This window comes from Saitoella complicata (genome assembly GCF_001661265.1).
Source record: "Saitoella complicata NRRL Y-17804 unplaced genomic scaffold SAICOscaffold_16, whole genome shotgun sequence".
NCBI classification, from domain to species: Eukaryota; Fungi; Ascomycota; class Saitoellomycetes; order Saitoellales; family Saitoellaceae; genus Saitoella; species Saitoella complicata.
In genome coordinates this window covers 249,108-276,867 of record NW_017567007.1, presented here as the reverse complement: position 1 = coordinate 276,867, position 27,760 = coordinate 249,108, and the positions used below count along the sequence as shown (strand labels likewise).

General features: G+C 52.7%; 15 protein-coding genes across 15 annotated transcripts; 8 read left to right on the top strand and 7 right to left on the bottom strand.

The window, feature by feature from the left end:
- Positions 1-270: 270 nt before the first annotated feature.
- Positions 271-1,702, bottom strand: SAICODRAFT_94248 (ras-domain-containing protein). Its single transcript, XM_019171927.1, has 4 exons — positions 1,532-1,702; positions 1,219-1,339; positions 783-1,058; positions 271-726 (listed from the first exon to the last, which is right to left on the bottom strand). The coding sequence occupies exons 1-4, from the start codon at positions 1,538-1,540 to the stop codon at positions 500-502; spliced, it is 633 nt and encodes a 210-aa protein (XP_019023265.1). The 5' UTR covers positions 1,541-1,702; the 3' UTR covers positions 271-499.
- SAICODRAFT_82039 (uncharacterized protein) lies at positions 1,664-3,093 on the bottom strand. Its single transcript, XM_019171263.1, has 3 exons — positions 2,990-3,093; positions 2,408-2,939; positions 1,664-2,354 (listed from the first exon to the last, which is right to left on the bottom strand). The coding sequence occupies exons 1-3, from the start codon at positions 3,002-3,004 to the stop codon at positions 1,954-1,956; spliced, it is 948 nt and encodes a 315-aa protein (XP_019023264.1). The 5' UTR covers positions 3,005-3,093; the 3' UTR covers positions 1,664-1,953.
- An 88-nt stretch (positions 3,094-3,181) lies between these two features.
- Positions 3,182-4,654, bottom strand: SAICODRAFT_26209 (Metallo-hydrolase/oxidoreductase; the record flags this gene model as incomplete). Its single annotated transcript, XM_019166919.1, has 1 exon — positions 3,182-4,654. One exon carries the CDS (start codon positions 4,652-4,654, stop codon positions 3,182-3,184), a length of 1,473 nt encoding a protein of 490 aa, XP_019023263.1.
- A 295-nt stretch (positions 4,655-4,949) lies between these two features.
- On the top strand, positions 4,950-6,221 carry SAICODRAFT_20101 (cysteine proteinase; the record flags this gene model as incomplete). Its single annotated transcript, XM_019166207.1, has 2 exons — positions 4,950-5,289; positions 5,346-6,221. The coding sequence occupies 2 exons, from the start codon at positions 4,950-4,952 to the stop codon at positions 6,098-6,100; spliced, it is 1,095 nt and encodes a 364-aa protein (XP_019023262.1). The 3' UTR covers positions 6,101-6,221.
- Positions 6,222-6,389: 168 nt separating this feature from the next.
- Positions 6,390-7,505, bottom strand: SAICODRAFT_35908 (UROD/MetE-like protein; the record flags this gene model as incomplete). The annotated part of the gene is made up of 1 exon (XM_019168458.1): positions 6,390-7,505. The coding sequence occupies one exon, from the start codon at positions 7,503-7,505 to the stop codon at positions 6,390-6,392; it is 1,116 nt and encodes a 371-aa protein (XP_019023261.1).
- A 937-nt stretch (positions 7,506-8,442) lies between these two features.
- Positions 8,443-9,995, bottom strand: SAICODRAFT_8361 (serine hydroxymethyltransferase Shm2; the record flags this gene model as incomplete). The annotated part of the gene is made up of 2 exons (XM_019171332.1): positions 8,443-9,843; positions 9,930-9,995. 2 exons carry the CDS (start codon positions 9,993-9,995, stop codon positions 8,443-8,445), a joined length of 1,467 nt encoding a protein of 488 aa, XP_019023260.1.
- Positions 9,996-10,106: 111 nt separating this feature from the next.
- SAICODRAFT_30913 (thioredoxin-like protein) lies at positions 10,107-11,097 on the top strand. The gene has a single exon (XM_019167789.1). The coding sequence runs from the start codon at positions 10,142-10,144 to the stop codon at positions 10,880-10,882; it is 741 nt and encodes a 246-aa protein (XP_019023259.1). The 5' UTR covers positions 10,107-10,141; the 3' UTR covers positions 10,883-11,097.
- Positions 11,098-11,938: 841 nt separating this feature from the next.
- SAICODRAFT_35905 (uncharacterized protein) lies at positions 11,939-12,804 on the top strand (the record flags this gene model as incomplete). Its single annotated transcript, XM_019168457.1, has 3 exons — positions 11,939-12,161; positions 12,214-12,638; positions 12,691-12,804. The coding sequence occupies 3 exons, from the start codon at positions 11,939-11,941 to the stop codon at positions 12,802-12,804; spliced, it is 762 nt and encodes a 253-aa protein (XP_019023258.1).
- Positions 12,805-13,626: 822 nt separating this feature from the next.
- Positions 13,627-14,802, top strand: SAICODRAFT_8358 (phosphoglycerate mutase-like protein; the record flags this gene model as incomplete). Its single annotated transcript, XM_019171329.1, has 1 exon — positions 13,627-14,802. The coding sequence occupies one exon, from the start codon at positions 13,627-13,629 to the stop codon at positions 14,800-14,802; it is 1,176 nt and encodes a 391-aa protein (XP_019023257.1).
- A 752-nt stretch (positions 14,803-15,554) lies between these two features.
- On the bottom strand, positions 15,555-16,265 carry SAICODRAFT_47916 (uncharacterized protein; the record flags this gene model as incomplete). Its single annotated transcript, XM_019168908.2, has 1 exon — positions 15,555-16,265. A coding segment is annotated over one exon (711 nt), but the record flags the coding sequence as incomplete, so codon positions are not given.
- A 438-nt stretch (positions 16,266-16,703) lies between these two features.
- SAICODRAFT_30909 (nagb/rpia/CoA transferase-like protein) lies at positions 16,704-18,099 on the top strand. Its single transcript, XM_019167788.1, has 4 exons — positions 16,704-16,766; positions 16,819-17,122; positions 17,175-17,549; positions 17,605-18,099. The coding sequence occupies exons 2-4, from the start codon at positions 16,826-16,828 to the stop codon at positions 18,001-18,003; spliced, it is 1,071 nt and encodes a 356-aa protein (XP_019023255.1). The 5' UTR covers positions 16,704-16,766; positions 16,819-16,825; the 3' UTR covers positions 18,004-18,099.
- A 103-nt stretch (positions 18,100-18,202) lies between these two features.
- On the top strand, positions 18,203-21,121 carry SAICODRAFT_26201 (uncharacterized protein; the record flags this gene model as incomplete). Its single annotated transcript, XM_019166918.1, has 3 exons — positions 18,203-18,249; positions 18,311-18,860; positions 18,911-21,121. 3 exons carry the CDS (start codon positions 18,203-18,205, stop codon positions 21,119-21,121), a joined length of 2,808 nt encoding a protein of 935 aa, XP_019023254.1.
- A 1,184-nt stretch (positions 21,122-22,305) lies between these two features.
- On the top strand, positions 22,306-22,955 carry SAICODRAFT_8353 (uncharacterized protein; the record flags this gene model as incomplete). The annotated part of the gene is made up of 2 exons (XM_019171327.1): positions 22,306-22,678; positions 22,738-22,955. 2 exons carry the CDS (start codon positions 22,306-22,308, stop codon positions 22,953-22,955), a joined length of 591 nt encoding a protein of 196 aa, XP_019023253.1.
- Positions 22,956-23,310: 355 nt separating this feature from the next.
- Positions 23,311-24,890, top strand: SAICODRAFT_72078 (uncharacterized protein). The gene is made up of 5 exons (XM_019170736.1): positions 23,311-23,466; positions 23,542-23,609; positions 23,664-23,973; positions 24,022-24,060; positions 24,115-24,890. Exons 1-5 carry the CDS (start codon positions 23,401-23,403, stop codon positions 24,763-24,765), a joined length of 1,134 nt encoding a protein of 377 aa, XP_019023252.1. The 5' UTR covers positions 23,311-23,400; the 3' UTR covers positions 24,766-24,890.
- Positions 24,891-25,006: 116 nt separating this feature from the next.
- On the bottom strand, positions 25,007-25,900 carry SAICODRAFT_35898 (NAD(P)-binding protein; the record flags this gene model as incomplete). Its single annotated transcript, XM_019168456.1, has 2 exons — positions 25,007-25,607; positions 25,662-25,900. 2 exons carry the CDS (start codon positions 25,898-25,900, stop codon positions 25,007-25,009), a joined length of 840 nt encoding a protein of 279 aa, XP_019023251.1.
- Between the last annotated feature and the right edge of the window lie 1,860 nt (positions 25,901-27,760).

The following is a 27,760-nucleotide window of genomic DNA, read 5'->3' as shown; positions in this document are numbered from 1 at the left end:
CCTGTATGGTTGACATGCATCTGACTTGTATGCTGAGCTTCTCCGGCTTGGCTTTCCCTCCTCATATGTTATCCCGCGGTCGGGGCATACGTTGATATCGATATCAAACGGAAGGAGACAATCCAACGGACCAGACTACCACGGCCAGCTTCAGATGTAGTAGATGGTATTATTAGAAACCAAAGCTTAAGAAATAAGTTCAAAAGGCTACCGTGCCAATTCAATAGCAACGTACCCAATAGACAGACAAGACAGACCCAATAGAAAAAGATAATCGGAAAGACCCAACATAAACGATCGCGAACAACGACAACATATGTAAAAAAAGAAAAAGATAGCTGTAGAGGCCAACGTGTCTGTAGCCAACCCCTTTTGACAACTCAGCTCGCGATTTATCCCATACATATCGCACTTCCCCACCCTGCCTTCCATAACTTACTCGCACGTCACTCGCAACATGCCGCATAGCACCGCCAATCCCAAACCTTTCTCACACAGCTCAGAGAATGATACACCCCCCACAACACCCCGCCGAACCCGCACTTCTTCCCTCATCCATATCCATCCTTCCACCACTCGCAACCCCGTTCTTCGCACCACTCTGATCCTTGTTGTACCGCCTGATCTCGCGCACGAGGTTATAGAACGCTTCGTCGACGTTGATGCGTTGTTTTGCCGACGTCTCAATGAAACGGCAGTTGAACTGACGTGCGAGCTCCTTGCCCTCTGTATTTCCCAATCAGTCCCTGTACGCAAAAATACGAAGAGTAGAGGAAGCGTACCAGCCTGCGACACCTGCCTCTCCGCCTCCAAATCACATTTGTTCCCCACCACAATTACCGGGAAATAATCCTTATCCTTTACCCTCAGAATCTGTTGCTGGAAAGTTTGGATTTCTTCGAAAGAGGAGCGGGAGGTGATGGAGTAGACGAGGAGAAAGCCTTCGCCGGTACGCATGTATTGTTCGCGCATGGCGGAGTATTCTTCTTGGCCGGCTGTGTCGAGGACGTCGAGGAGGGCGACTTCGTCGTCGATGAGACATTGTTTGCGGTAGGAATCTGTGCCATCAAGGGTCAGCTCCGGCTCAAACCAACTTAATGCACCGGTTGTGAGGTGAAGCGTGCGTTGCAAAGCGCATTCATCCCATCCTCCACACCTGCCCTCCCGCGACGCACACTTCACCCGCTTCACCACCGACGCAAATCACACGGAACTCACCTTCGATCGTAGGATCATACTCATCCACGAAATGACTCTGAATTAACTGAATTGTCAGGGCGGATTTACCGACACCTCCACCACCGACCACCACCAACTTGTATTCGCGGAGGAATGCTGCCTGTGTATGCACATGTCAGTACCCCCCTTACGGCTTACAAACACCTTCTGCGTCGCTTTGGCGACTGCGCTGGGTGAACAAGGGCTCATCGAGCTCGGCAATGGCTCCTGGAGAGATAAAGGGGCCGAGCGAGAAAAAGACCCAGCGCAGTGCGATAGAGGGAGCGAGCGACGAGAGGAAGGTAGTGCGTACCTTTGACATTGCGATTGAATGTTATAGACTGAACTCGCTGAGATATATGCGTGCCGATATCTCGTATAACCGAAGAACCAGGAGAGATAGAAGGAGAGTACCGACAGACGTTACGTGTTATCCAAGAAAACAAGCGTTCGAAGACTGCAATTGCTTGTTGTCCAGAGGGTTGAATGGGAAGGGACGCTCTCGGGGGTTCAAGCGTGCTGCGAGCTCCCTGTCTTTGTGTTGGTCGCGGCTTCAGGCACGGGTCTGCATGCGGCAGTTGGAGGTTGCAATGGAGCAGCGTCCCTTTGCGCGCGAGCGAGGGCTGGCGAGGAAACCTTCTCCGCAACGAACAGTCGATGCTGACCATTGGGGTACCCTACTATCTTTTCTTATGTCTGTCTGTCTCTCTGTTCGTCGCATGATGAACGGCAACGCTACCGCGGCGGCGCCTGCGCATTCTGCCCCTCCTCCTTCCACTGCTCCCTCTCTACCCGATCGTAACTCTCTCTCTCATCAATCCACCGCTCCTGTACATCCCTAACATTATACTCCTCCCCCCACCCTCCCCTAACCGCAACAGCCCAGACATCATCCCCAGCCCCCTCCGCACTCCCGAACGCGTACCCTCCTGCGCGATCAATGTTGTTAAGGAGTTTCGTCATTGACTTCTTGTCTTCTACGGCGAGCGTTTCGAAGGCGACGAGGGAGAAGGATTCGATTAGTTCGGTTATTGCGGTGTTTAGGGAGGCGTATTTTGCGAGGCGGGGGTCGGCCTCGAGGAGGGGGAGGAGGTAGGAGAGGTCTTGGACTTCGGTGTAGAAGTCGAGATTAAAAGCTGTCTCCTTGTCAGTACGTTGTGTCAAACTAAAAGAGGGAGGAGAGATATACCTAGCTTCCCATATCGCTCCAGTAAATCAATCTTCGACAGAACGTTGATATGCGGCAAATCCATCGCCAACATACTCCTCAAACTCAACAACAACACCGAGATATACTTGGCCGGATCCGTACAGTAATGTGCGTCCACAAGATGTACCACCACGAGTCTGTACCCCAGCTTCTCGACCTTCCGGAATATTCTCTGTAGTGACCCATCGTGTGTGAAAAGCTCCACTTGGCCTGGACAATCCAGCAGGACATAATCATCACCTAGCTTCTTCAATCCGTTTTCTAGCCAGTCCCAGTTCTCCTCTAATACGTCCAGAGCATGGATAATCCCACCATTTGGCCCCAAATTCTCTGCTTCCATGATGTCGTCCAGCGTGACCAGGTCTTGCACATCCAAAGCACATGGATATGATACATGATCATTTGCTGGGTCGAGATTTACGACCGAGCACTTGCGGCCAATTGCGGACATGAATTGGTGCATTCCATTGCAATATGTAGTCTTTCCTGAGCCCGGTGGGCCGATGACAATCTGTGCGCCGCTCGTTAGCAATAGGAACGCAGAAATGCTGGAACACATACCTGTGCGAAAGGCATAACGGCTTATGAAGATGTATGGAACTGTGCTGGCTAATATCGTAGTGCTTCACTGAGGATAATATGGCGAGACTACGTTACGTGGCTGATGCAAGCTGAGCCACTCGTATGCGCATTCTGGAAGCCGCCAATTAGACAAGTCTATCCCATAGTTCTTCAAGTCCCCAGTCCCTAAACCTACTCCCTCTCCCAAACCAAGCACTTCCCATCCCTCGCCTCCCTCATGGCATACTCCCAATGCTCCTTCTCCGCCATCTGCTTTCCCCACGGGATAACCACCGTCTCACCCATCTCACCAGCAATGAACCTCCCCGCCTGCATCTTGTACTTCTCCACATTCCTCCGTAACTCGACGACGGGGGCGAGGTAGTGCTCGTCACTCAAGATCCAGGTACCCCAGTGAACCCCGACGGCTCTCTCCGCGTCAAGCTCGAGGGCGATCTTGACAGCGTCTTCGGGGTCGATGTGTTGCGTGCACAGATGCCATCTCGGTTCGTAAGCGCCAATGGGAAGTAGAGCGAGTTTGGGCGATCCATAGTTCTTCTTGATGAGCGGGAAGAGATCCTTCATATACCCGGTGTCACCAGCATGGTAAAGGATGTTCTCGTTGTTGTGCATCATGCAGAATCCAGTCCAGAGGGTAGTATTCGTATCCAGCGGTGTCCGTGCAGACCAATGCATAGCCGGAACCGCAACGACCTCGAATGCGGTGTTGGAGCGAACTGGGGCGAAGTCCCACCACTCCATCTCTGTGACACGGAAGACTCCGAGATCGTTGAACCAATCCTTCATACCCATCGGGACGAACCACTCCGCCGAGTCACCGATAGCGAGAACAGACGCTTCCTCCAGATGGTCGTAGTGATTGTGCGAGACGAGGACGACATCGATCTTACCCAGACTCTCAAGCGTAGCTGGGACAGGACGGATACGGTCGACTTTCATGAATGTTGGAAGTTCTGAGTTGTCGGACGGAAGCGAAAAGGAGAAAACAGGGTCGGTCAAGACGGTGAGGGACCCGAGTTGGACGTGGACGCAAGACTGCCCGAGCCAGGTGTAAACGATACGGTCTTCGACGGCAGGAATTTCGGGGACTGGTGCAGAGTCTTGAACGAGGACAGCAGGAATGGTGGTCAACATTGGTACAACGGTCTCGTCGGAGTTTGGGTTGGATTCTGGTTCGTCGGTTGATGAGGTAGACTCCATCGTGGCCCAGCTTGCGCTGAGCGGATCATCCAGTGCCACAGCCTCAACAATTTCCTGTCCAGGTGCAACCAAGTCATGCAAAGCAATCATCTCAGCCTCCTCAACCTCAGTCACCTTATCTCCTGAAGCCTCAATGAGCAATGCAAAGTCCGGGGTGTAAAGCGGTATCGTACGCTCCAAGACTGTCTTATCCCAAGGAAGTCCAGCAGGGTTAATGAAGTTCCATGTGACGAGCTTATGCAGTTTCCAGTAGAACCATTCCCAGATACCCTGTTCTCTCCACTCCGGGAAAGGGTTCCAATATCGTCCAGCGTGCTTGTAGACCTTGAATCTCTCCCTCTCGTCAACCTCCGCCTCACCCGCCTCCTCATCCTGCTCCTCTGCCGCCTCCTTTGCCTTCTCCTGATGTCTCCGTCTCCTGCCACGAATCGTCTTTCGTCTCATTGTCTCTCCGTAAGCAAGATACAACCCCATCCCCCCAACCGCAACCAACAAAGGCGTCGTCACAAACGGCGAGTACGTCCTCACCAACCCAAGCACCTGCACCCCAAATCCATCCCTTTTCGGACCGCCTAGGAGAATCAGCGGCATCCCTGGGATAGGGATTACGGTTGACTTTTTGCTGTGTTTTGTAGTTGGGAATAAGGTTTGGGTTCAGTCCCTGCATTCCATCCTCAGAACGGCAAAAAGCACTACGAAGCCCCCCGCACAGACAACAATCAAACCAAGATATACAACAATGCCACCGAAAGGAAGAAGACAAGCGCCGAGCTCTTCTACTCAGCGACAAGCGAAGAAGGCTGTGAGCTTTACGGAGTCTGCGCCGGGGTCTGTGGCATATGATCCTAACGACTTGAGCTCTACCTTACAAGCTCAGGGATTATATGCCAAAGACGTTCTCGGAGATGGCAATTGTCTTTTCAGAGCGCTTTCGGATCAGTGCTATGGTGAAGTCTCGCATTATGCCGAAATCAGGGAGAAGTGTGTCGAGTACATGAAAGCCTACGAAGACGACTTTAAATGCTTCGTCGGTGAAGATGAAGAATGGGATCACTACGTTCGACGGATGGCATCAGATGGTAGTTTTCCACCGAGTTTGAAGCATCTTACACGCCGTGCTGATTGAGGACTACAGGCGTCTACGGCGATAACCTCGAAATCGTAGCTTTCGCCCGTTCCTACGACCGCGACGTCAAGATCTACCAACCCGGCCTCGCCTACATCGTCTCCTCGAACCCTTCCTCAACACCCGAAGAATCCGCTGCACGCGCCAAAGAGAACCCTGCAAACCTCCTCCATATCGCATACTACTCCTGGGAACACTACGCTTCCGTCCGGAACATCAGCGGCCCGCACACAGGCCCACCGGAAATCGCCTATAGACCGACTGTTGAGGAGAAGAAGGAGACGAAGAGGAAGGCGAAGGTAGATGCTGTGAAGGAGAAGATTGTATTGGCGAGTTTGAGTCATCCTGTGGGTGTTGAGGCTGTACGGAGAGCGCTGGAGGATGCGGGTGGAAGTGTAGCTGTTGCCGTAGAAAAGTTGCAGCAAGCAGAGGCCGAGAAGGAGGCAAGCGGACTTGTGGATGGGAAGGAGGAGGAGCGGAATGAGGCTCTTGTTGGAAGTGCGGTTATTGCTGAGGCAGGTGCGGCAGAGGAGAAGGCGAAGGACGAGGAGCCAGCGAAGGAGGAAGTGAAGCCAGCGAAACCAGTACGAACAAAACCCGTTGCTGCACCGGCAGTCAAGGCAGCGCGTATGTCGGCTGCCCAGCGCAAGGATCTGGCGAAGAAGAAACAGAAGGAGCAAGCGAAGCTGAAGAGGCAGAACGAGTTTGTCAATGGAGAGGATGTGAGCAAGATTGCCGACGCAATGAAAACGGTGCATATCTAAGATACCATAGCGAACGAGTTGAGAGCATAATGGGGCAAGAAAAGGCGATGAACCGGAAGTGCAATGGCGAACGAGGCAGCACCAAGATATCATGGAGTAACAAGGAAAGGACATTAAGCGCATAGACAATATGAAAAGATGCATTTTTAACCCGGTTGAGCGGGGTTCGATATGTTATGAGTAAAAACCGAAGTGTTGAAACGCCATACCCAGAAACCAATAAAAGATAACAGAAAACCCAACCATATCGTACGCCAACTCCCTTACACAACTAGCAAGAGGTCAACATTTAAGCGTCAGACCAAACCTCCTCAGCAACCTCAATGCAAAGCTTCAACTTGGCCCACTGGTCAGCAGGAGTAACCTCGTTACCCTCAGCAGTAGAGGAGAAACCACACTGAGGAGACAAGCAAAGCTGCTCAAGAGGAGCGTACTTGGCAGCCTCAGCGATACGGGCCTTAAGGGACTCCTTGGTCTCCATGTTGGCGTGCTTGGAGGAGACAAGACCGAGGACAACGGTCTTGTTGGGGGGCAAGAAGCGGAGGGGAGCAAAGTCACCGGAACGCTCGTCATCCCACTCGAGGAAGTAGGTGTCGACGTTGAGCTCCTGGAAGAGGACCTTGGCAACGGGCTCGTAACCACCGGAAGCGAAGAAGTTGGAACGGAAGTTACCACGGCACAAGTGGACACCGACGACCATGTCCTCGGGGACGCCCTCGAGGGAAGCGTTGATAAGCTTGGCGTAGTTGCGGGGGAGGGCATCGACGTCCTCACCACGCTGGGCGGCAGCCTCACGCATCTTGGGGTCGCAAAGGTAAGCGAGGTTGGTGTCATCGAGCTGGAGGTAACGGCATCCGGCATCGTAGAGGTTCTTGATCTCGACCTGGTAAGCCTTGGCGAGGTCGGTGAAGAAGTCGTCGAGGTTGGGGTAAGCCTCCTCAGAGATGGCCTGACGACCACCACGGAAGTGCAACATGGTAGGGGAGGGAATAGCAGCCTTAGCGACGAAAGGAGCCTTCACGTGGGGAGCGAGGAACTTGTAGTCATCGACCTGGATGTCCTTGACGTGGCGGATCTTGCCGACGACCTCGAGGGTGGGGGGCTTGTAGTCGGCCTTGTTGTCGGACTTCAAGTTGTGGTGGGCGACACGGACACCCTCGAGGTGCTCGAGGAAGTCGAGGTGGAAGTAGGCGCGACGGAACTCACCATCGGTGACGGACTTGAGACCGCACTCGCACTGCTCCTTGGCAGCTTGAGCGATCCACTTGTCCTCGACGGCACGGAGCTCCTCGGGGGTGATCTCTCCAGCAGCCTTCTTGGCACGGGCCTCGAGAAGCTCCTTGGGACGGAGGAGGGAACCGACCTGCTCGGCACGGAAGGGAGCATTGATCTTGTAGGCAGGCATGTTGATTTTTGGGAGTGGGTTGAATAGGGGTAGGAGATCGAGAGGATGGGAAGTAACGGAGTTTTAGGGACGGGAGCGTCAGCCGGGGATGGGTCCTCGAAGAATTTGCAGATGGCGCTAAGAAAGGCAAGGAGGGCAGAAATCAGAAATCACCGAACCGTGGACAGGGATAAAATACGTCGGTTGTTGATAGCCGGACATCACGGCAGGTCTACCGAGATTTCTGGAGTCGGGTAATCTTCCAGGTTGTCATCATGAATGTCGGTGAAGATGGGCATGGAGGGCTGGGAGACCGGCACGGGCAACGTGGAGCGTAAGCCCCGCTTCATACACTTTATACACTTCATGATAACCATGAAGGTACCAACCCCCATGTTGATCGGCCGGGGAATCGGTTGCGGGATCGGCCGAAGTGACAGGCCGTTGGGGGGCTTCGAGAAGCATGAAGACGGAAGAATGAACCGAGGACCTTGGCGTTTGTTACCCGACCGAAGACCTGGTTCGAATTGGAGGATAAGAGGTGGAGTTTGATGAGTTATGATCTGCCCCATAGAGCTTCTACTGACTGGGACATTCGCCTATTATGTCTGACGAGACCGTTTTCCCAGGATCATGGTTTATCCGTGAATGTGTGATGCGGTACTTGGAACTGGACAAAGGTGCCTGGTGAGGCGAGAATACGAAACCCCTGGGTATGTTCTCCACCAGATATGAGCATTGAACTCAATCGCTGTTTTATTTGCCGTCGGTATAGAATCAATTCCATAGCATTTTTCCGTGGTCGCTGGTCTCCGACGCCGTTGTACCAAGTCGAGCAAGTCGAACAGATTGAGTTTACGCACATCCCAACCGACGAGATTTGAAAACACCATAAGAAAACAAAGCTCATGCATTTTTGGTGTCCCAATACTCCCCATCCCCAAGCCATTTACTCTACCTACTTAGGACAAGGAAACTCCTTAGCCCAAGTCCTAACCTCCTCCTTCAACTCCATCAACTCCTTCACCTGCGTCCCATCTCCCAACTTCTCCTTAAAGTCCTTCAACTTCCCTCCATACTCCTCACTCAACCTCTGCGTAATTTTCACAGCACGGTCGATGTACCTCGCAGTCTTCCTGAAGTCGTCTTCATCGAATCCACGGGTCGTGGCAGCGGGCGTTCCAAGACGGAGGCCGGAGGGGATGAGAGCGGATTTGTCGCCGGGAACGGTGTTTTTGTTGGAGGAGATGTTGACGAGTTCGAGGACGCGCTCGACACGGGAGCCGTCGATGTTCTTGGAGCGGAGGTCGAGGAGGAGGAGGTGGTTGGAGGTTCCGCCAGAAACGAGATCGTATCCAAGCTTCAAGAATTCGTCGGCGAAAGCAGCGGCGTTCTTCACGACCGCAACCTGGTAATCCTTGAATTCCTGGGTCTTGGCCTGTCCCAACGCAACAGCCAATGCGGTGATAGTGTGATTGTGCGGACCACCCTGGTGACCGGGAAACACGGAAAAGTTAATCTTCTCCTCGAGGTCGTACATCACATCTCCCTTCTTCGTCGTCTTTCTCACGCCCTTACGGTAGAAAATCATCGCTCCACGGGGACCACGGAGGGATTTGTGCGTGGTGGTAGTGACGATGTCGGAGTGCTCGAAGGGGGAAGGGATCACGCCCGCGGCGACGAGACCGGAGATATGTGCCATGTCGGAGACGACGTATGCGCCGATTTTGTCGGCGATTTTGCGCATACGAGCGTAATCGTACAAACGCGCGTAGGCAGAGGCACCAACGACGAGAGCTTTGGGCCTGAAGAGCTCGGACGTGACCTCCAACTGGTCGTAATCGATCAATCCAGTCTCGATGTTGACGCGGTAGGGCATCGTCTCGAAATAAGTCGACACAGCCGAGATCTTCTTCGTGGGGATTTGGTATCCATGCGACAAATGTCCACCATGAGGAAGGTCGAGACCCATCAGACGGTCATGGGGCTTCATGATAGCTTGGTAGACGTAGAGGTTTGCGGGGGCACCGGACAAGGACTGCACATTCACGCCCCACTTCTCCGGGTCCAGCCCGAACACTTCGAGAGCGCGGCGTTGACAGGCGGATTCGGCTTGGTCGATGAATTCGTTACCACCGTAGTATCGCGCACCGGGGTATCCCTCAGAGTACTTGTTCTGCATAGGCGAACCCAGGGCGTCCATCACGGAGCGAGAAGTGTAGTTCTCGGAGGCGATGAGGACGATGGATTCCTTTTGTCTCTTGATCTCGTTCTGGAGGATGTTGGCGATCTCAGGGTCGGTCTCCGTCAAGGGAGCCTCCAAGAGGGACTGCTGAGAGGTGGAGAGAGCATAGGTCCTCTACTCACGATGGATTAGTCATGAGTCATACCAAAAATCGTCCATTTTCCGCGGGAGAAGTGGGAGGACGGAGCGGAAGAGCGAACCTTGAGGGCGGGTGCGTTGCGAGCCTGCCGCAGCAAAGAACGACGGGCCGTTGTAAGGAAAGACATTGTTGATCTGGTTGATCTCTGGTGTAGCACTTCACTTTCGCCTCGAAGTCGATGGGGGTTATTTTAGGTGAGGGCATGCAAGGCACACAGCAGTACCGTATCTACGTTACACCCAGTTGAGCTCCCCGAGTCTACTTTACAACAAGATGGACCCCAACGCTGATACTGAATGGAACGACATCCTCAGGGAGAAAGGCATCTTGCCTGAACGTCCCCCTTCCCCGACGGAAATGCTCGAAGAAGCCCTGCAACAATCCATCAAGGAAGCCCACGACCGCCGCCTCGAAGGCCTCGATATCGATGAATTGGACGACCTAGAAGACGACGAAGACGAGGAAATTATCGCCCTCTACAAAGCCCAACGCATGGCCGAAATGCGATCCCTCCAAGCCCGATCAAACCACGGCACCGTCACCCCCATCCAAAAAGTCGATTTCGTCCGCGAAGTGACAGAGGCCTCGAAAGGCGAGAACAACTGGGTGATCTGCTACCTCTACAAAGACTACCTCCCCGGCTGCAAAATCCTCGCGCCACTCCTGTCTCTGGTCGCCCGCCGCTACCCCTTCCTCAAACTGACCTCCATCCAATCCGACATGTGTATCCCCAACTACCCCGACCGGAATACCCCAACCCTTCTCTTCTACGGAAACGGAGATATGCGGAAACAACTTGTCGCTTGGACCGCGAAAAGGGTTGAGGAAGTTGAGGTGTTGCTGGAGCAGGTGGGGTGTTTGACGTTGGAGCAGATTAGGAGTGCGAGGAGGGCGGAGGGGGTTGATGCGGAGGATGAGGAGGCGGAGAGGGAAGTTGGGGAGGAGAAGGGGAGGGGGATTAGGAAGAGTGTTAGGACGACGGTGCCCGATGAGACTGATGATGATTGGGATTAGTCGGTTGAGGGGACATCCCTTGCAATGAGTATGGGCAAGGGACATGCGGAGGGAGCGTTTACGGTGATCGTAAACATGGTCGGAATAATGTGGCATTTGGAACGCATACGGGGAGAATACCTTCTGATTGAGAGAAGCATATGCAGTTAGGACAGTACTACGGTGGTGTATGTTGCAGCGATAGCCGGGAACGACAACGGAAAGGTAAACCGGGGATTACCAGGAGCAGCACAAGAATGACAGAATAGCAACTGATCTCGATGAATCGCATGTCATTCACATACCAAATTAGCTATATGCGCTACATGTATGGTTTGTCGTGTTCCGCCAGTTGTGCTGCTGCGGCCTGATTCCGCAGTCTCCGGACCGGCCGTACGCGTGCGCTGCTGTCATGCTCCCAACTGTAATGAGTCTCGTGCTTTTCAATGATACCTACCAACGAGCATAGTCAAATCTCCCTTGTCTTGAGCCGGTACCGCCGTCTCCAATACTAGTGATCCATGAATACTCCAGCCATGATCGACGTCCTAGGTATACCACGCCAGCCGGTACATTCCCATACCCACATCTAACATCTACATCTCTCAGTCATCGGCGCCGGCCCCGTCGGCCTCTTCCTCGCCTCCCTTCTCAAGAACTACGGCCACTCTGTCCGTATCATCGAAAAGGACACCACGCCCAATAAGTGGTCAAAGGCATTGAATGTAAACACGAGGACGTTGGAGATGATGGAGGTTCTGGGGTGTGCTGAGGAGGTTTTGGGGAGGGGGTGTGTGGTTCGGGGCCCGGAGGTTTGGGTTGATGGGAAGATGGTATGTATGCGCGCACGTAGGGTATTTTTGGTGGATGGTGCGGCGGGCTGATGGGTGTGTGTAGCGAGTTTCTTTGGCAGATACTGTTTTTCCTGCTGGGGGGACAAAGTATCCATATCTGTTTAGCTGTCCTCAAACTGCCGTCGAAGAAGCTCTTCGTCATGTCCTTGAATCACGCGGGCTTCGAGTCGAAACTGGTCATGACTTGGTCGTTTGGAGTCAGACTGAGCACCATGTCCGAGCTATGGTCAAAAAAGAAGGCGTCGAAGGTCTTGAGGAGATCAATTGCAAGTATTTGGTGGGTTGCGACGGTGCTCACAGCGCAGTGCGCAAATCTGACCCTAGCTGGAACTTCGTGGGAAGAACGGTTGAAGGGACGTTTGAGCAGGCAGATTGTGAACTTGAGGTTGATGACACGACTGATATGGAAGAGTTTCATCGTATAAGGATCTCATTGTGTGCCGACGGTAACATGACTGTTCTTACACCCATTGGCTCTGTCTAACTTTGCACGCATAGGGCTTGTGTTTCGTTTTCCTGTCGATCCCGCGAGACGTATAGTACGCCTAGTCTGCAACGTGGGGAAAATAACATTTCCAGATGAGAAGAATGCATCATCTGCAATCCGTCACGGTCGCGATATTGATGAGGAGCCGCCCGTGCTCGCTGACTTTGAGCGCCTTTGCAATAGCAGGCACGCAAACGTCAAGATCAAGAATGCGACCTGGCTCACACGCTTTCATGTCAACGAACGTATGGTAGCGACTTTGAGAAAAGGACGAGTCTTTCTTGCAGGTGACGCTGCCCATTGTCACTCGCCTGCTGGAGGTATGGGAATGAATACGGGACTTCAGGATGCCATGAACCTGGGCTGGAAGCTATCCATGGTGCTGCACAAAACGACCAGCAATGAGGATGCATTGCTCGACTCTTACGACCAGGAGGTGCGATGGGTGATCCTCTTCTCCTTTTGAAATTGGGCTAACAGTCGTACAGAGGCTTCCTATCATCAGAACTGTTCTGGACAACAGTTCTGATTTAATGAGACTAGTGGTGGATCGCAGCCTTACCAAGAGTACATTGTTATCCCTAACTCCAAGAATATGCTGATGCAGGTTTAGCTATTTTCCTCTACCTCCTCACAACCGCCTTTCGTTTCTTCCCCTCATTCCGCCTCAGAGCGCTCGAAGGCCTGACTTCATCGCAGCTGCGTTTGCCCAATACATCCGGGCCACCAGGGACAGTCTTCAACGAAATCCTCAGTAACGATCCTCCAGTTGGAACATTCTGTCCGAATGTCGTGATATACCCTGAATTAGTCCTCTCCAAACCTCAAGACTTGCATACTGTCATTGCGGATGGTATGAGAATGTTGGGTAACAAGGGACCATGCCACACGCTTCTCGTACTGGTTCATGCAAACACCCTTCACGCGAGCTTCATTCGCAATCTCGCGACTTTGAAGAAGGGTCTTGACAGCATCATCAGCGTTCTTCTAATAATGTCGCCGGGCGGGTGCAGTTTCCAAGGAAATGGCCTTTCCGGATATTTCACTCGTCATATGACAGTTATTCTGGGCGCCAGGAAAGCTAAGCAGACAGCGACGTTATTGCTTGTCCGCCCTGATCTCTACGTGGCTGGATGTTGGGAGTGTGAAAGTGATGGACTTTCCTTTGGACGAGTGGGCAAACACTTATCATAAGGCTGGGACTTACGGGAAACTGTTGTGATAAAAAACGTCCCGCAACAATTCAGGACGGCCAAGTGCCGGGGTCCCCTCTGCTGCACCTTCACGTGCCCCCACGACGTGCCTTAATCTCATCTCCTCGTAAACACACCACCAAATCAAAGCTGCAACGAAAATTAATTATGCCCAGCTGGCTGGCGGGGGGTTCGTTTTACAGTGCTGACAGACAATCAAGCGGAGTGGAAATGGTACCAGATGTGCTGTCGGATCCAGCGCTGGACGCTGCTGATCTAAAGGTTGTTAAGCAGGAAGAGGCCGAAGAGTGTAGATTGGCGGGAATTCCACATGCACGATCGATCTCAGTTGCGTCGGAGGCGATCAACATGGAAGAAAGTGCAGAAAGGGTAAACTTGGAAGACGTCGCGGGACCGGCACCTACAGCTACGCTCAACGACGGATCGGCAGAAATCCCGGAACCACCATCAGACGCGACCCTGCCCGCACTAAAAGACGAAGAAGAAGATGGCGAGATCTATGATACACCACCCTCATCGCCTCCACCCCGCATTCCAAGACCACACAGGTGTCCAAAGTGTTGGCCCCGCTGGCCACGCAAGGCGCACCTTAGCATTATCCGACATGCCGAATCAACAGGAAACGTCGCGCATCTCCTCCAAGGCCGCACTGACGCTCCGCTGACCGTATATGGACATCAACAAGCCGCAAGTCTTGCTTCAAATAGTATTTTCAGTGAGTACCCGCCGACGAAGGTGTTTGCCTCACCGCTACAGCGCGCAAGACACACGGCAGAGGCACTCGTCGCCGGGTTGAAGATTGCGGACAGGAAAGTGGGAAGGGATATTATGGGACTGGAAATGATATTGGATAGAGGGTTGGTTGAACGAGATCTAGGAAGAAGGGAAAACACCAGTTGGAAAATGGCAAAAAAGCTTCCGCCGGCTGAACCGGATAACCTTGGCGGCGAACACAAAGAGACGTTCAAGAGGAGGGTAAGGAGGTGTGTCGAGCAGTACCTACGCCTTGCACGAGAACTTGTCGACAGGGGCGAGGAGAATGTTCACATCGTCGTCGTGACCCACGGCTTATTCCTGACCGAGTACCTGTGGCAGGTGGAACACTTGGTATCGAACTATTGTGGTACAAACCCGCAAGGTATCCTGTGTGACATACCACCTGCAGCGAACGCGAGTATTTGGACATATGAATTAGAGTTTCCTGCACCCTCGATGGGGCGAAACGACTGGAGATTCGCGGCGCAGATGAGCCCTGCGAGGATGAACAATACGAGCCATTGGAGTGGGCGTTTGGAAAGGCAGAGGGGTGGGCTTGGGAGTATGGCGTATGATAAGCGGCAGAAGACTTTAGATGGAGTTTTCAGGAAGGGAGGGAGGGAGTCGTGATCGAGGTCGATGGTATGTAGGTTTATTTTGCCGCCTGGGCTCGATGCAACTCACTCATTCATAGGTATTGTACACCTCACTATTCATACACTAAATCCAATTCCGTGATTTACACACCCTTCGAACCAACAGGCTTCGTCTCATCCGCCGTAGCCGTCAAATCACTCCCAACCCTCGCCGCGCTGTCCCTCGGAACAGGGTTGTCTGAGCCGGCAACTTGTTCGTCAATAGTCTGCGCCCCGGATCCGGTTGCGAGCTCGCGTTTGAGGTCGCCGGGGCTGGCTTCGTAGCCCTTTGCAGGCGGGTCGAGCTGGGGGAGGCCCGAGGTGGAGAGGGTTGGGTTCTGCCAAGCGTCACAATTAGTATGGATGGTGGGGGAGGAGGGCGGAGAGGTACCTGTTCGGAGACGTAGGTTCCTTGGTCCTTTGCTGACATTGTTGGTTATTTGACGATAAATGTGATTCAACGATGGGTGTTTAATTGGAGACGACGGCCTTTTATATACCCTTGCCATTGCCTGATCACGAGATTCCGTTGATCTTCGGATGTCGCAGGGTTATTTCGTCAGGCTCCGTGGCCGTGGCCGTGACGTCACTCCTTCGCTTTACACCTCATGATCTGTCAAACTTGGGATGGTAATTAATTTTCAATTGAAATGCTTGTGGTATTCTCCGTCTCTCCACGACATGCTGGGCTTCGGCAGCTCGCAACTGGCCCTCTTATGATCGGTCCTAACTCTTCAGTCAAGTAATCTAAAAAATCTTGCTAAGAACCCTCTCAACCTTCTCCCTCCCCTCTCCCTCCTTAATCGGCTTCGTCTTATCCGTCAACTCCCTTTGCCTGAACATTCTCCTGACATCAATCTCCGCACCCTCACCCTTCTCCGAACCAGCACCAGTAGCAGAACCATCCTGCCTCTTTCTCTTCGCACTCTTCTTCGCCTCCATATTCGCGACCATCTTCCCTCTCTCCACGTTTTGAATAAAAGTCTTGTTCTCGCGTGTTGCTTGTTGAATTTCGGCACGAAGACGGGACTGTCGGGAGGCGTTCTCGTAGGCGATTTGTTCCGTCAAATGATCCCATTTGAACTTGGGCAGATATTTGAGATTCCACAAATCATCATGATAGTAACTCCCCTTCTTCCCTCCAATGCCCGTCGCATTCAACGTCTCCGCAACCGTCTTCGCTACTTTCTTATCCTTAAACTCGATCCAACCCTCCGTGAAGTTTCTCTTTTTGTTACCACCGAACCGGACACGCTTGGCGTATGATTTTGGGTCTTCGGGGGCGAGGAAGATGCGGCCGATTGGGCCGAATTTCTGGAGGAGGTGTTTGACTTTTTGGGGTTTCATGAAGGGGGGGATGCGGGACATGTATACCACGCCGGACTTTTTGCGGGCCAGGCGGGCTTTCTCTAAATCGTCCGAAGACAGTCCTGCAAGTTTCTTGGATTTGCCGCGTTTGCGGGGGCCGTCGGTTGTGGTGACGTCGTCGTCTTCGAGGGGTGCGAGGCCTGATTCTTCGTATTTTCCTTTTGGTTTTGAGGGTTCGGTGTCGGAGTCTGCATCCGCAGACAAGTATCCTTCCTCATCACTCCCGAAATCCGAAACATCATCTCCACTCTCCTCATCATCACTCAACTTCCTCCTCTTAGTCGCCTTTCCACGGCCTTCCTCTTCTTCTTCAGCGCTCGCGCCTCCAGCGTCTTCTTCATCTGATCCGAGACCAAACCAATCCTGCTTGGGCTTCTCGTCTTCTTTGGCAGATTTGGATGCTGTCTTCTTTGCCGGCATTGTGAGGTTCGGTATGGAGGAGTGCTTGGGTGTGTAACGTTGACACTTGGAATTTCTGGAGCGCCGACTTGAGATTCAGGCACGCACAGCTGTCGGAGTTGCAGGTCGACTTGTACGAATTCTGGAGCATTGAAACTTTGGAAGTATACGACTTGAGCCTTGGGGAAAAATGTATGGCGGCTGAAATCGAATCGTCCGGGATTCTGTTGACACCTCTGTACAGATCAAACATGGATCCACGAGCACCAGCAAACCAACAGCCCGCACCCCTCATCGCAGGCTTCGACATTGTCAAGACATATAAACAATTCCTCGAAGAAGACAATGACCTCACCATGCCCGTCGCAGCCATCGAGGCCCTCGTCGAGTTGTTGTCACAATCCCAAGCGCAGACAATCTCCGAGATCATTGATCTGTTGAAACAAGGCGCGAACGCACTCAAGAATTCTGTATCAAACTCGATATCGTTGAGTGCTGGGTGTGATTTGTTTCAGCGATATGTTACGGGCGCGTTGAAGGATGTCAGAGTACGTTACCGCTAAGCATCTTCGAAATTGGAGTGCTGACAAAGGCGCACAGAACTTCGAGTCAGCAAAAGAGGACCTCATCTCGCATGGCCGAGCATTTGTCCAAAACGCCCGCTCAGCACGCCATACCATCGCCGAACTCGGCTCGCAGTTCATTCACGACGATGCACAAATCCTCGTCCACTCCTACTCTCGTTCCGTGACCGCAGTTCTCCTCGCCGCTGCACGGAAACATGTCCGCTTTACAGTCTATGTTACCGAAGCACGGCCCACAGGATCCGGTATCGTCGCGGCGAAGGTGTTGGAGGAGGCGGGTGTGCCGGTATGTGTTGTGTTGGATAGTGCGGTCGGATATGTCATGGATAAGGTTGATTTGGTGTTGGTTGGTGCCGAAGGAGTCGTGGAGAATGGTGGTGTTATCAATCACGTACGTGTTCTTGTAAACATAGACTTCAAATTCGGTTGGGCTAACAAGTATACAGGTCGGCACACTACAAGTCGCCCTCATCGCAAAAGCCCACCACAAACCCCTCTACGTCGTCGCCGAATCCCACAAATTCTGCCGCCTCTTCCCACTCTCTCAATACGACCTCCCAACACCACACCCCATCCTCCAGTTCCCCACCCTCAAAACTCCGTCCACCTCGGGTACCGAATCCCCCTCGGGTACCGAATCCCCAGATTCTCCAGCCACGCCCGGGTTTAGACCGACGAGTTCGAGTACCGAGATCAGGAATGAGAATATTATGACGGAGAAACAGATTAGGAATAACCCGTTTTTGGATTTTACCAGGCCGGAGTTTGTTGATGGGTTGATTACGGATTTGGGTTTCTTGACGACGAGTGCTGTTGGGGAGGAGTTGTTGCATTTGTACACCTAAGGGTTGAATAAGGGAGGAAAAGGTCTGGAAAGAGGGCGAAGCATTGTTGGGACGATACAGAAGCCTTGCCGAGCTGAAAATCATCTGTGGGAATCATGAGGTCTAGGGCGGAGAAGATCTCACCGCGGACAGCACGCTGTCTTAGCCAATTTTACAGGAGATACAAGAAGAGAAAAGAAGATCCTCAATCCTTTCCAAAATGTCTATCAACACAATTCAATGCCTTTCCAAATCCGGTGATTCAGTGTATGTACGCCTCGCAGCGACCATGCAGCAGATTCCTCCACACTGTAAACAAACCGTTAAGGCAGGGAAACATCGACCGAGGACGTGGCCATACATCAATTGAAGGAGCAGACAACCAGGCCTGTGAAGTTGGGCATACCAGGCAACAAATGGAATCTGCTCCACTTTCGCCCACGCCGTCTCTTTTGCGACGAAGGTTTGGCTCGCCGGTGGGTGAGGATGTGGATGTGTATGGGGAGGAGCCAATGCTGTCACCGACGACTGCGGGGACGGAGGTAGATCCCCTCTTAACTTCATCGTCATTGGATCAGATCCCGGTCTACGCCCTCACCCACTCCATCCGACAAGAAATTATCGCAGCAATTGACACCTCCCTCACCTGGGACCAACTGCGCTCACCCCAAATCAACCAATTCCTAGTCCGACCGATACTGCAACGATGTCAGGATAGATGTTCGCGAGCAATTGTGTTCGCATTACTGATTAATAAGGCGCAGTTCGAGGAGGAGGCGGTGAGGACGGAGGTGAAGAGTGGAGTTTTGGGAACGAGGGGGAGGGTTTGTGAGCTGGTTGCGATTAAGATATTGAAGACGTTTAGGCCGAGGGAGTTGGTATGAATATTTGGTTGTTGACGTTATGCGTGGACTGATCTTTCGTACAGATTGATATCCTTACGTTCGACTTTTATCCGCTTCAGGGACATGTAGCGACGACATCGTTTGCCCCGGTGCAACGTTTTAGCGCTCTGGAAATTGCAATCCGTGGGGAAGCGAAGCAGTTCCTCTCGACTCCGCTTGTTGTTCAGGTTCTGCGAGAAATCTGGGCTGGAAACCTCGTCTTTCACTCGCACACGGATCGTACGTCGACACTTAACAACTCGTCATGGTATTACCGGAAGGTTGCGGCTGTGTACGATATGCGAGAAGCATCTCTGTTCAAGCTGAGCAGATTACGGGTACCGAAGTACCGGTTTTTGATGCAGACGGCGAGTTTTGCATGTATGCTGGGGTTGTACATCGCCGTGCTTTGGCAGAGGAGTTTGGAGACGAGTACTCTGGAGTGGGTCATGATCGCGTGGAGTCTAGGGTTTATGCTGGATGAGGTTGTTGGTATCTCCGAGGTGTGGACGGCTGGATCACTGTATCTATTACAGATGTGGAACTTGTTCGATCTCTGCATCCTCGCACTCTTCGTCGCCTTCTTGTCACTTCGGCTCTACGGGCTTCATCAGGGCGACCCTGACCACAAGATTGCGGAGACCGCATATGATTTGTTGGCGACGAACGCAATCTTTCTCTTTCCTCGACTCTTCAATGCGTTGGATCACGTCAAATATTTCTCCCGGATGCTCATCAGTTTCCGGAGGATGGCAAAGAACCTGGTGACGAGTATGCTTCTCATCTTCATGTTCTACTCTGGTTTCTGGGTCGCGTTCAGTGTCTACGCACGGGATTTCAATCCGCCTAAGACGGTTGCCTTTCAGCTCATGCAGATTTTCTTCGGGTTTCAGCTTCCGGCGTGGCAGACGATTGGGAATTATCACATGTTGGGGAAGGTCGTGTTGTTGATCTTTGTGGCTACCTCGAATTTCTTGGTTGTGACTATTTTCGTGTCGGTGTTATCGAATACGTTCTCGAGCGTTTATCATAATGCGGACGAAGAGCATCAGTTTTTGTTTGCTGTTAACACGACCTCTTCTGTCAAATCAGAAGCAGTGTTTATCTATCAGTCACCACTGAATCTGTTGGAATGGTCGATAAGACCCCTCGCTCTATTCATGTCGCGATACCGGTTTATCCGCATGAATCGGCTACTTATCAAGGTCACTCACTTTCCGATATTGCTCACGATCTACCTCAACGAGAGGTTTTACCTCCGACCACAGGCATTTGACCTGAAAGATTTGATGTTGAGTCGGACTAGGAGTATCGAGACCTTAACCAACGGGTTCGAGGAAAGTCAGCAGAGGGCAAGACGCGGGCTTGGAAACAGACAGAGCAGGGTGTTCAGTGGGATGAGCAAGGTTGTTGGGAGATTACGGAAAGGCTCTATGGGGGGTGTTCAGGAAAGGGAGGACTTGCTGAGGGAGGTTTTCCGGAAGAATGACAAGAACGTGAACTCGATACTCGTGGGTCCTAACGGACCGAGCACGTACATTGGTCCTCGTGCAAGTTTGTTGTTCAGGGAGCCATTGAGTCCACCTGTTGAGGGGCACGGACGAAACAGGTCGTACTTTGGGGGCCCGGCTCGAAGACCCCAGAGTCAAGCGCGAGAATCGATGGAGATCCGTCAACCCTCGAACTCGGACACGATTTCGTCAAGTGTTCCAGCGAGCGATACCGACGGACAGGTTGATAGCGACATGGAGGACGAGCAGCTGGATGTACACACCCCACTTCAACCATCATATATGGCATCATCGCCATTTCCGAATGGCTGGAACCACAGAAAGAGAGACTCAGCGGCTACTATCCGTCGGATCGTTCCTCTGGCAAATAACAACACCGAGTCAATGGTGTTTGTGGGTGAGCCTAGGGATAGGGTGGTGAGCACTACCTCGGTTCGGTTCGCGGAAGGCGAGAATAAGCAACGGCGGCCGCAGCATACACATGCGGCGACCGATTCGTTGCTGCCTACTTCGGCGGTGACCGCTGCGGATTCTGTTGAGCAAAGTGAACGGAGGTCGTCTGCACCAGATGTGAGTGTGTTTTTGCAAGAGCCACGGCCGACGGATAATACCGTACCTAGGTCAGTCGTGGTGGATGAATGGAAGGCTATGGATGCACGTATGGATAGGTTGGAGGCGTTGATGGGTGCCGTGGCGGAGGAATTAAGACTCCTGAGACTGGAGAGAGGAGTGGATAAGGCGTAATGCCTCAATACCTATGGGCGTGAGTTTATGGCTTTTTTTCTTTCGGTCTGGGTATGTGGATCAGGCGTTTGTTGATTACTTTGCATTGGGATAATTATAAGGAATTGATTTTTTCTTCTCAGGGCTGGCGCATCTGTGGAGTTCCAGACGGGTTGGGCCCAATAGTATCCCCGTGAGGAGTTACATCAAGGATCATTCAATCGTCCTGGTTCAAATCCCACGCTGCTCAAGGACGTCTCCCAATCGCCGTGTCGACGTCCCGGATCCGTCCGTACATACATATACCCCAGGAAGCCCGGACTCCTAGTAACCATGGCCAATCTTAAACTGCACAAACGATCATATTCAATCAAGTTCTGGATTGGCAACTTTGGGAACTTCTGTGCTCGGTTGCAATTGTCGCTTTGAATCTTCGAAGCCGACGTCAGCTGCACCCCCGCCGTGCGCATGTGATCATGTCAAGCCGTTCACCAACATCAGTCTTTCACGAAGGCTTCGCAAACCACTATTAACCTTGTGCAACACCATCAAGCAGGTTACAAACCCAGCTTACAATCCAATTTGGCTAGCGAGTCGCCATGAACTCGCTTCAGTGCTCGTGCTCAGCAGGTATATATGCCCCCACGCCTCTCTCCCACGTTCATTTTGCGAAAACAGCATATTTCAGGGGAAGCCCCACCCAAGGACCACACAGCGACTTGTCCCAAAAGACAACTCCAGTCCCAACGGCGTCGGCCGTCGAACAACTTGTGCAACTGTGGAGTCGAAGAAGACGCAAAGTGCCCCCACCGAGGTCAGAGCCTGCATGACCATAAGGAGCTTTGTGTTGAAGCTAACGAGTTACAGAGGGAGAACTATGTGACTGCCATGGCCCTAGCTGTCCATGCTTCATTCCAGCTGACGTGAACGGTTCGTGACGGGACGAGAGGCGGAGCAGAGCGTGAAGGTAGGGTTAACCCTGACTGTCGGGGGAAGTGTACGATATAGCATGTACTCATAGAGACCGAGATGTTTCGTCCAACTGTTGAAGATTTCTCACGGCGGGGCTCATGCACGGTCATGCGGGCTAGATCATCGTGCGTCGCCAGCCTTCCTCGCCGAGTCCTCCCCTCCAAAGAAAAGACCCTGCTCAAACGGCAAACCATCCACCTTGCTCGCTTCCAAGAACGTCGAGCTACAACAACATGCCGCCTCGTCGCTCAACTACGTCCCCAGCTCTCAAGCGCACTCCTTCCAGCACTCCCCGTCAAGGCAAAATTAGCTTCACGAATGGCGGCAAGGTAACGAAACCTGCTGCTAATACCTCTAAACCCAAGAAACGTGCAGCGACTATTGGCTCTACGAAAACCACCGCTATCGACGTTGAGGGTGAGGATGCACCGAGTCAGACTGCTACGCCTCCGCCGTCGAGTCCGGTTCGGGAGGTGGAAAAGAAGTTGAAAGCCGTGAAAGGAAAGAAGAAGGAAGGCGGTGAAGAGGAGACGCGTTTAAACCCGAAAGACCGGGTGTATGCGCAACTTGCCAACGAAATCGACGCCCAAAGAATACACCCACAAAGTACTTCCTCCCCATCTCCCGCCTCTCCCCAGACTATATATGCTAACCCGTTCACCCAGTTCACGCCCAACACCTGACTTCTATTGACAAAATCCTCCGCAACTTCGACCTCACGTACAAATACGGGCCCTGTGTCGGAATCACGCGTTTACAGAGGTTTGAGAGGGCGGAGAAGATGGGGTTGGAGCCGCCGAGTGAGGTTGGGAGGATATTGAGAAGTGTGGAGGGGAGGGGGGAGGAAGGGTTGAGGGAGGGGGTTTGGCATAAGAATCCGTAGGCAGGAGATGGGAGGGGTGTATGCTACGAGAGGTGAACCGTGGGAACGATATGTGTGTGTGTGCGTGCGTGATGTACGTGAGAGTTTGAGGGAATTGTATGAGTAAGACCAACTGATAAAGAGAATACGGAATTGAACTTGATACTTAACTGACCATGAGCCGTCTCTTCACTGACGTTTGTTAGTGCCTCACACGCCTCGCGTACATAAACACCCCCGCGCTCTCCCAACCCAACCTTCCCCCAAACCACGTCCTATTCCTTACCTCCCTCGATATCTTCTTCCTTGCTTGCCGCTCATTAGCATATATCGCTAGCAACGAGCACGCACTCTCTTCTTTATTCTACTTGCTACACTTTTATCGTTACCTTCGTGTGCTTTACGAGCATTCAACCCCTGAGCCGAAAGACCAGCATTTATCACCTAAACGGAAAGACATCTTGATATGTGGCGTTACCAAGACCCTATGCCTGAGCTCGTGAGGAGCCTATGGAAGGTTGCGCAGCAAAAGGTATGTGGTCAAACAAACGGACCACCCGTGGAGGCAACGTTCTCACGAGTATATGCTGACCGTATGCTGCCACAGTACCAAATTGAAACCAAAAGGAGGGATGGGAGATTGGAAAGAATCATTCAACATGCCTGCGTATTCAAGTATGTGACACAGGACCGCCCTCCTCTTCAGACGTGATGCTGACAGAGGTGTAGTAAATTGGTCAACGCCCAGCATAACCCAGTCCGAGCACTCAAAATCGAAGCAGAGATTGCGAGACACAAGATAAGGCAATTGGAGTTTGTGATTGAAAGAAGGAGCAACTACAAATCTAAGCCGGTGGTGTATGTTGAAGCTGTGCCGGTTGAGGATTTGCATGGGTGTACGGTTGAGAATGAAGAAGGTTTGGAGGAGGTAATAAGGGCGAAGGAACAGAAGGAAGAGGATGAGATGTACGAGGTCGATCCTGGGCTGCAGGCGGAGATGGATGATGTGTTTTGTAGGTTTTCGACGGCATCGGATGAGGTATGCATCCCGCACACTCCGTGGGTCAATAAGCTGATGTTTTTGTAGAGTGATTCTGATAATGAAGAGGAGCATTATTCGTGCATGGTGAACATGGCCTGTAGAAGTCCCATCAAGGACGCCTCGCTGACTTGTTTACAGGAGAGAGATTCACCTCCCAACGAAGATTTTATGTCGACTCTTGTGAGTGGGTACACATCGCTTACCGCCCACCCTAACACCAATATCGAGCTCTCATGTATGCCTGGCTCGTTTCCGTCCGAGCCGCTCAATGCTGGAGAAGGAGAGGATGTGGATATGTACGTCGATCCCGAGGAGTGCAAGAAGAACATCACCGTATATGTGGACCCGGAAGAACACGACGACGACAATTTCACTGTGTTCGAAGAGCCTTCCCCCTTCAATCAGGTGGACGACCTCATCATGTCTCCCATGTCACCCGTGTCTCCCATCTCCCCCCTTCCTAGCTGCACCAACGAAGCGGGTGGTATCTGTCTCTGCAATGATTGCGCTATTGAGGTATACCTCTCAGATGGCTCTTCATCTACGGAGTACGAGCCTGATTCGTCTGAGCATTATATGGCTGTCTCTTCGTCTTCGGAGCGTGAGAGTGCTATTCATGGGCTTGAGTTCAAACCGGCGGGATGGTATGATTTGTTTGGGCTGCAGGTTCCATGGATGGGTGACTATGAGCCTCTGCCGAGGATGGAGGAGGATTTTGGGGTGTGTATTGGGCCGTTTGTGTTGTTGGAGAGGGCGGCGGGGATTTCGATTGTAAGATCGGAGCACTGAGAGTATCGTGGGAGTTTTCAGAAGGGGCATGAATGGCGTTTTCATGGAGTGTTCTTTTGTTTCGTTCTTTCATGGCCTGGTTGTGTTTGACTTGAAGCTCAAGGGGAGTGTACGATATGGAATGGAAAAAGTATATGTTTAAAGTATACCTCGGTAACAAAGACATTGGGCACATGAACACTTCAGGCGATAATAACCATAGATATCGTACACCATATGAGGAAGGCCCCAGCTGCTGAACCTACAACTTCGACCCCTCCTTCCTCACCTTCGGCTTCGGTGGAATGACCGGCAAACTCGCCGACAACCCCCCATCCACTGCCCAAGCCTGCCCATTAACATAACCCGCCTCCTCACTCGCCAAAAACGCAACAACCTTCGCGATCTCCTTCGCGACACCATACCTCCTCAACGGGTTCAGTTGTCCCACAAGACTTAGTCGACCTTTCTCCCGGGCCTGGATGAAGAGCTCGTTTGTCATGCCGGTTTCGATGAGGCCGGGGCAGATTGCGTTTATCCGGATTCCTGTGCCGCCGAGTTCCCAAGCACCGTTTTGTACGATGTTGATTACTGCGGCTTTCGAGGCTGAGTAGGCCATTGGTCCAGCGCCGTTACGGAGTCCGGCGACTGAAGCAGTGGCGATGAATGAGGCGGTGGAGGGAGAGGGAGAGCGGAGCATCGCTGCCGAAGCGTGTTTCAGGGCGAGGAAGACGGAGGTGGTGTTCGTGTGGAGGACTTGGGAGAAGGTTTGGGTTGTGGTGGTGGAGAGGGGGGTACGGGAGCCAATGATACCAGCGTTTGCGAAGAAGATGTCGAGGCGGGAGTAGGTCGACATTGCCTCACTGTAAGTCTCTGGTTAGAATCAGGACTGACTGGCTCTGCACACCATAACCTACTTGATAACGGCCTTCAGTGCTTCTTCATCTCCTGCATCGAAGCTCTTGACAATGATATCCGTCTTGGGATGCGCCTTTCGAAGCTCGGCCGCATTGTTCTCGAGATGGTCGGTTGAGAGGTCACAGATGTAGATCGCTTTTGCGGAGCCGGCGGCGAGTTCGTGGGCGGTTGCGAGGCCGATGCCGAGGGGTGAGTTGGCGCCGGTAATGATTACGACTTTGTTGGTGAAGTCCGGCATGTTGTGCTAGAGGGAACTTATCACTGGTGGTTTACGGGAGGGAGTAATGGAATGGATCATGGTGGGGTGTAATGGCGGGGTGCGGGGAGGACCTCCGAGAGGGGCCGTGACCCATGGAGAACGGTTCGGGTGGGCACCGGCTGCTAATTAATATGTTATGTTTTTCTTATCAAACACAAACAAGGACGGCCGTCTCCATTGAAAAGCCAGCCTCCTTCCAATAAGGTTCGGCTAGTGAACGCATTCCGACACCTGGGCTGCAGGACATTTGGAGCTGCACAACGTGGACCCAGACATCGAACAACCCGACGAACAGTTTATATGACCATTCTCCCAATCAACAGCAATTCCTCGACATTCTCATCGAAGTCATAACGCCGTTGAGGATTCTGTCAGCCTCGTAGGGAGTAATGGTGGCAGCTCCTTTACCGAGGTCGCGCTCGGAAACCATTGTGAGGAGTCCTGACAGTATACTGCCGACGACGGAGTCAGTGATGGATCATCCACTTTCTCCACCGCCTGAGGAGGCATTGGATGGGCAAGGAGATGTTCAGGAGGTACGGAGTGTCAATGGGAAGGGAAAGGGGAAGGTCACGGTTATGGCTACTGTGTTGCAAGAGGAACGAGAACAGCCGGAAGTCACAGTTACGTCGCCAACGACGAGGTCGTCGGCTACAGCACGTACCCCATCGGATTCTTCAACGAATGTACCACCATCTCGGAACAATCTTTCCGTTCTGCCCCCGATACCCTTCAACGACAGTACAACCTCCCCCAATTCACCCGCCTCCATAGCCTCCCGCCAACCTCTCTTCGAAGATTCCCTCCTCACCCCAACCAACATCCCCGGCAACGTCCACCTGCTCCCTGACACCACCCTCCAAAAACTCATCGACCGCCACGGCGCCCTAACGCTAATTCGCCAACTCTCAACCGACCTCGCTCATCGGGACGCACAAATCACGGAATCGAGAAGACGGTGGGAGAATCGTGAGAGAGCGTTAATTCGGATGTTGAATGAGGCGGGGATTGGAAGTGTTGACGTGCAGAGGGGGTTGGGAAGGTTGTTGAGGAGGAGGAGGAGTAGGGAAAGCATTTTCAGTGAGGAGGAGGGAGGGGGAGGGGAGTATGCGGAGAGCGTAAGTTCGTTATTGGTGCAGGCGATGAGTGAGCCGGGTGTTACGGAAGATGAGATGAGTGTGCATGTGGTGGATGGGGATGGGGATGATGATTGGATGTCTACGCCGGGACGGAGGACGAGTGTCACGCCGAAGCGACCACAACGGGATTCTCCGCAGGCGAGTGCAAGGAAAGAGGAGGGAAGTCCGGTTACCACCCCTGTACGACCCAAGGCTGGTGTCATCAGACGCTTCAGTCAGAGCATCTTTGGGTGGGATAAACCAACGGCGGATCCTCTCGCCGTATCAGAACCGCCTTCGACGACAACCTCGACAGCCAACTCACCGCAAGCCGTTCGTGCACCCTCACCACGTTCGACCTCAGTCATGGCACCAGGATTGACACGCACAAGCAGCCGCTCCTCGAGTCTCTTCTCCGCGTTCGGCTTGCCCGTTCAACCTCCAGTGGCGGCTACTGCAAGGCGGTTCACGGCGCCGGTGGTGCAAGGCATGCCGCGGCCAAATATGGCGGCGACAAGTAAGACGCCGTCATTGATGAGCTCGCCGAGGGCTGTGTTGCCACCTGCCACTACGACGGTCACAACGGAGGCTACGGGAGCAATGGAGGGTGCACCGCCGGTGTTTGGATTGAGAAAGGCCAGCGAGCGTGGGAATAGTGGGCAGGTGTTGGAGAGGGGACAACCACTGCATTTCCGGGCGATTGCGATGGCTTCGAGTATGC

Excerpts from the sequence above, each read along its gene's own strand:
- SAICODRAFT_94248 (XM_019171927.1), bottom strand. Across the intron at positions 1,059-1,218 it reads GTATGATCCTACGATCGAAG|ATTCCTACCGCAAACAATGT; the intron begins GTGAGTTCCGTG and ends TTGATGGCACAG. Across the intron at positions 727-782 it reads GAGGCAGGTGTCGCAGGCTG|AGGGCAAGGAGCTCGCACGT; the intron begins GTACGCTTCCTC and ends TGGGAAATACAG.
- SAICODRAFT_82039 (XM_019171263.1), bottom strand. Across the intron at positions 2,355-2,407 it reads GGAGCGATATGGGAAGCTAG|CTTTTAATCTCGACTTCTAC; the intron begins GTATATCTCTCC and ends ACAAGGAGACAG.
- SAICODRAFT_30913 (XM_019167789.1), top strand. The coding sequence starts at position 10,142 with ATGGACCCCAACGCTGATACTGAATGGAACGACATCCTCAGGGAGAAA.
- SAICODRAFT_30909 (XM_019167788.1), top strand. The coding sequence starts at position 16,826 with ATGGATCCACGAGCACCAGCAAACCAACAGCCCGCACCCCTCATCGCA. Across the intron at positions 17,123-17,174 it reads GCGCGTTGAAGGATGTCAGA|AACTTCGAGTCAGCAAAAGA; the intron begins GTACGTTACCGC and ends AAAGGCGCACAG. Across the intron at positions 17,550-17,604 it reads ATGGTGGTGTTATCAATCAC|GTCGGCACACTACAAGTCGC; the intron begins GTACGTGTTCTT and ends ACAAGTATACAG.
- SAICODRAFT_72078 (XM_019170736.1), top strand. The coding sequence starts at position 23,401 with ATGTGGCGTTACCAAGACCCTATGCCTGAGCTCGTGAGGAGCCTATGG. Across the intron at positions 23,467-23,541 it reads GGAAGGTTGCGCAGCAAAAG|TACCAAATTGAAACCAAAAG; the intron begins GTATGTGGTCAA and ends ATGCTGCCACAG. Across the intron at positions 24,061-24,114 it reads AGGAGCATTATTCGTGCATG|GAGAGAGATTCACCTCCCAA; the intron begins GTGAACATGGCC and ends ACTTGTTTACAG.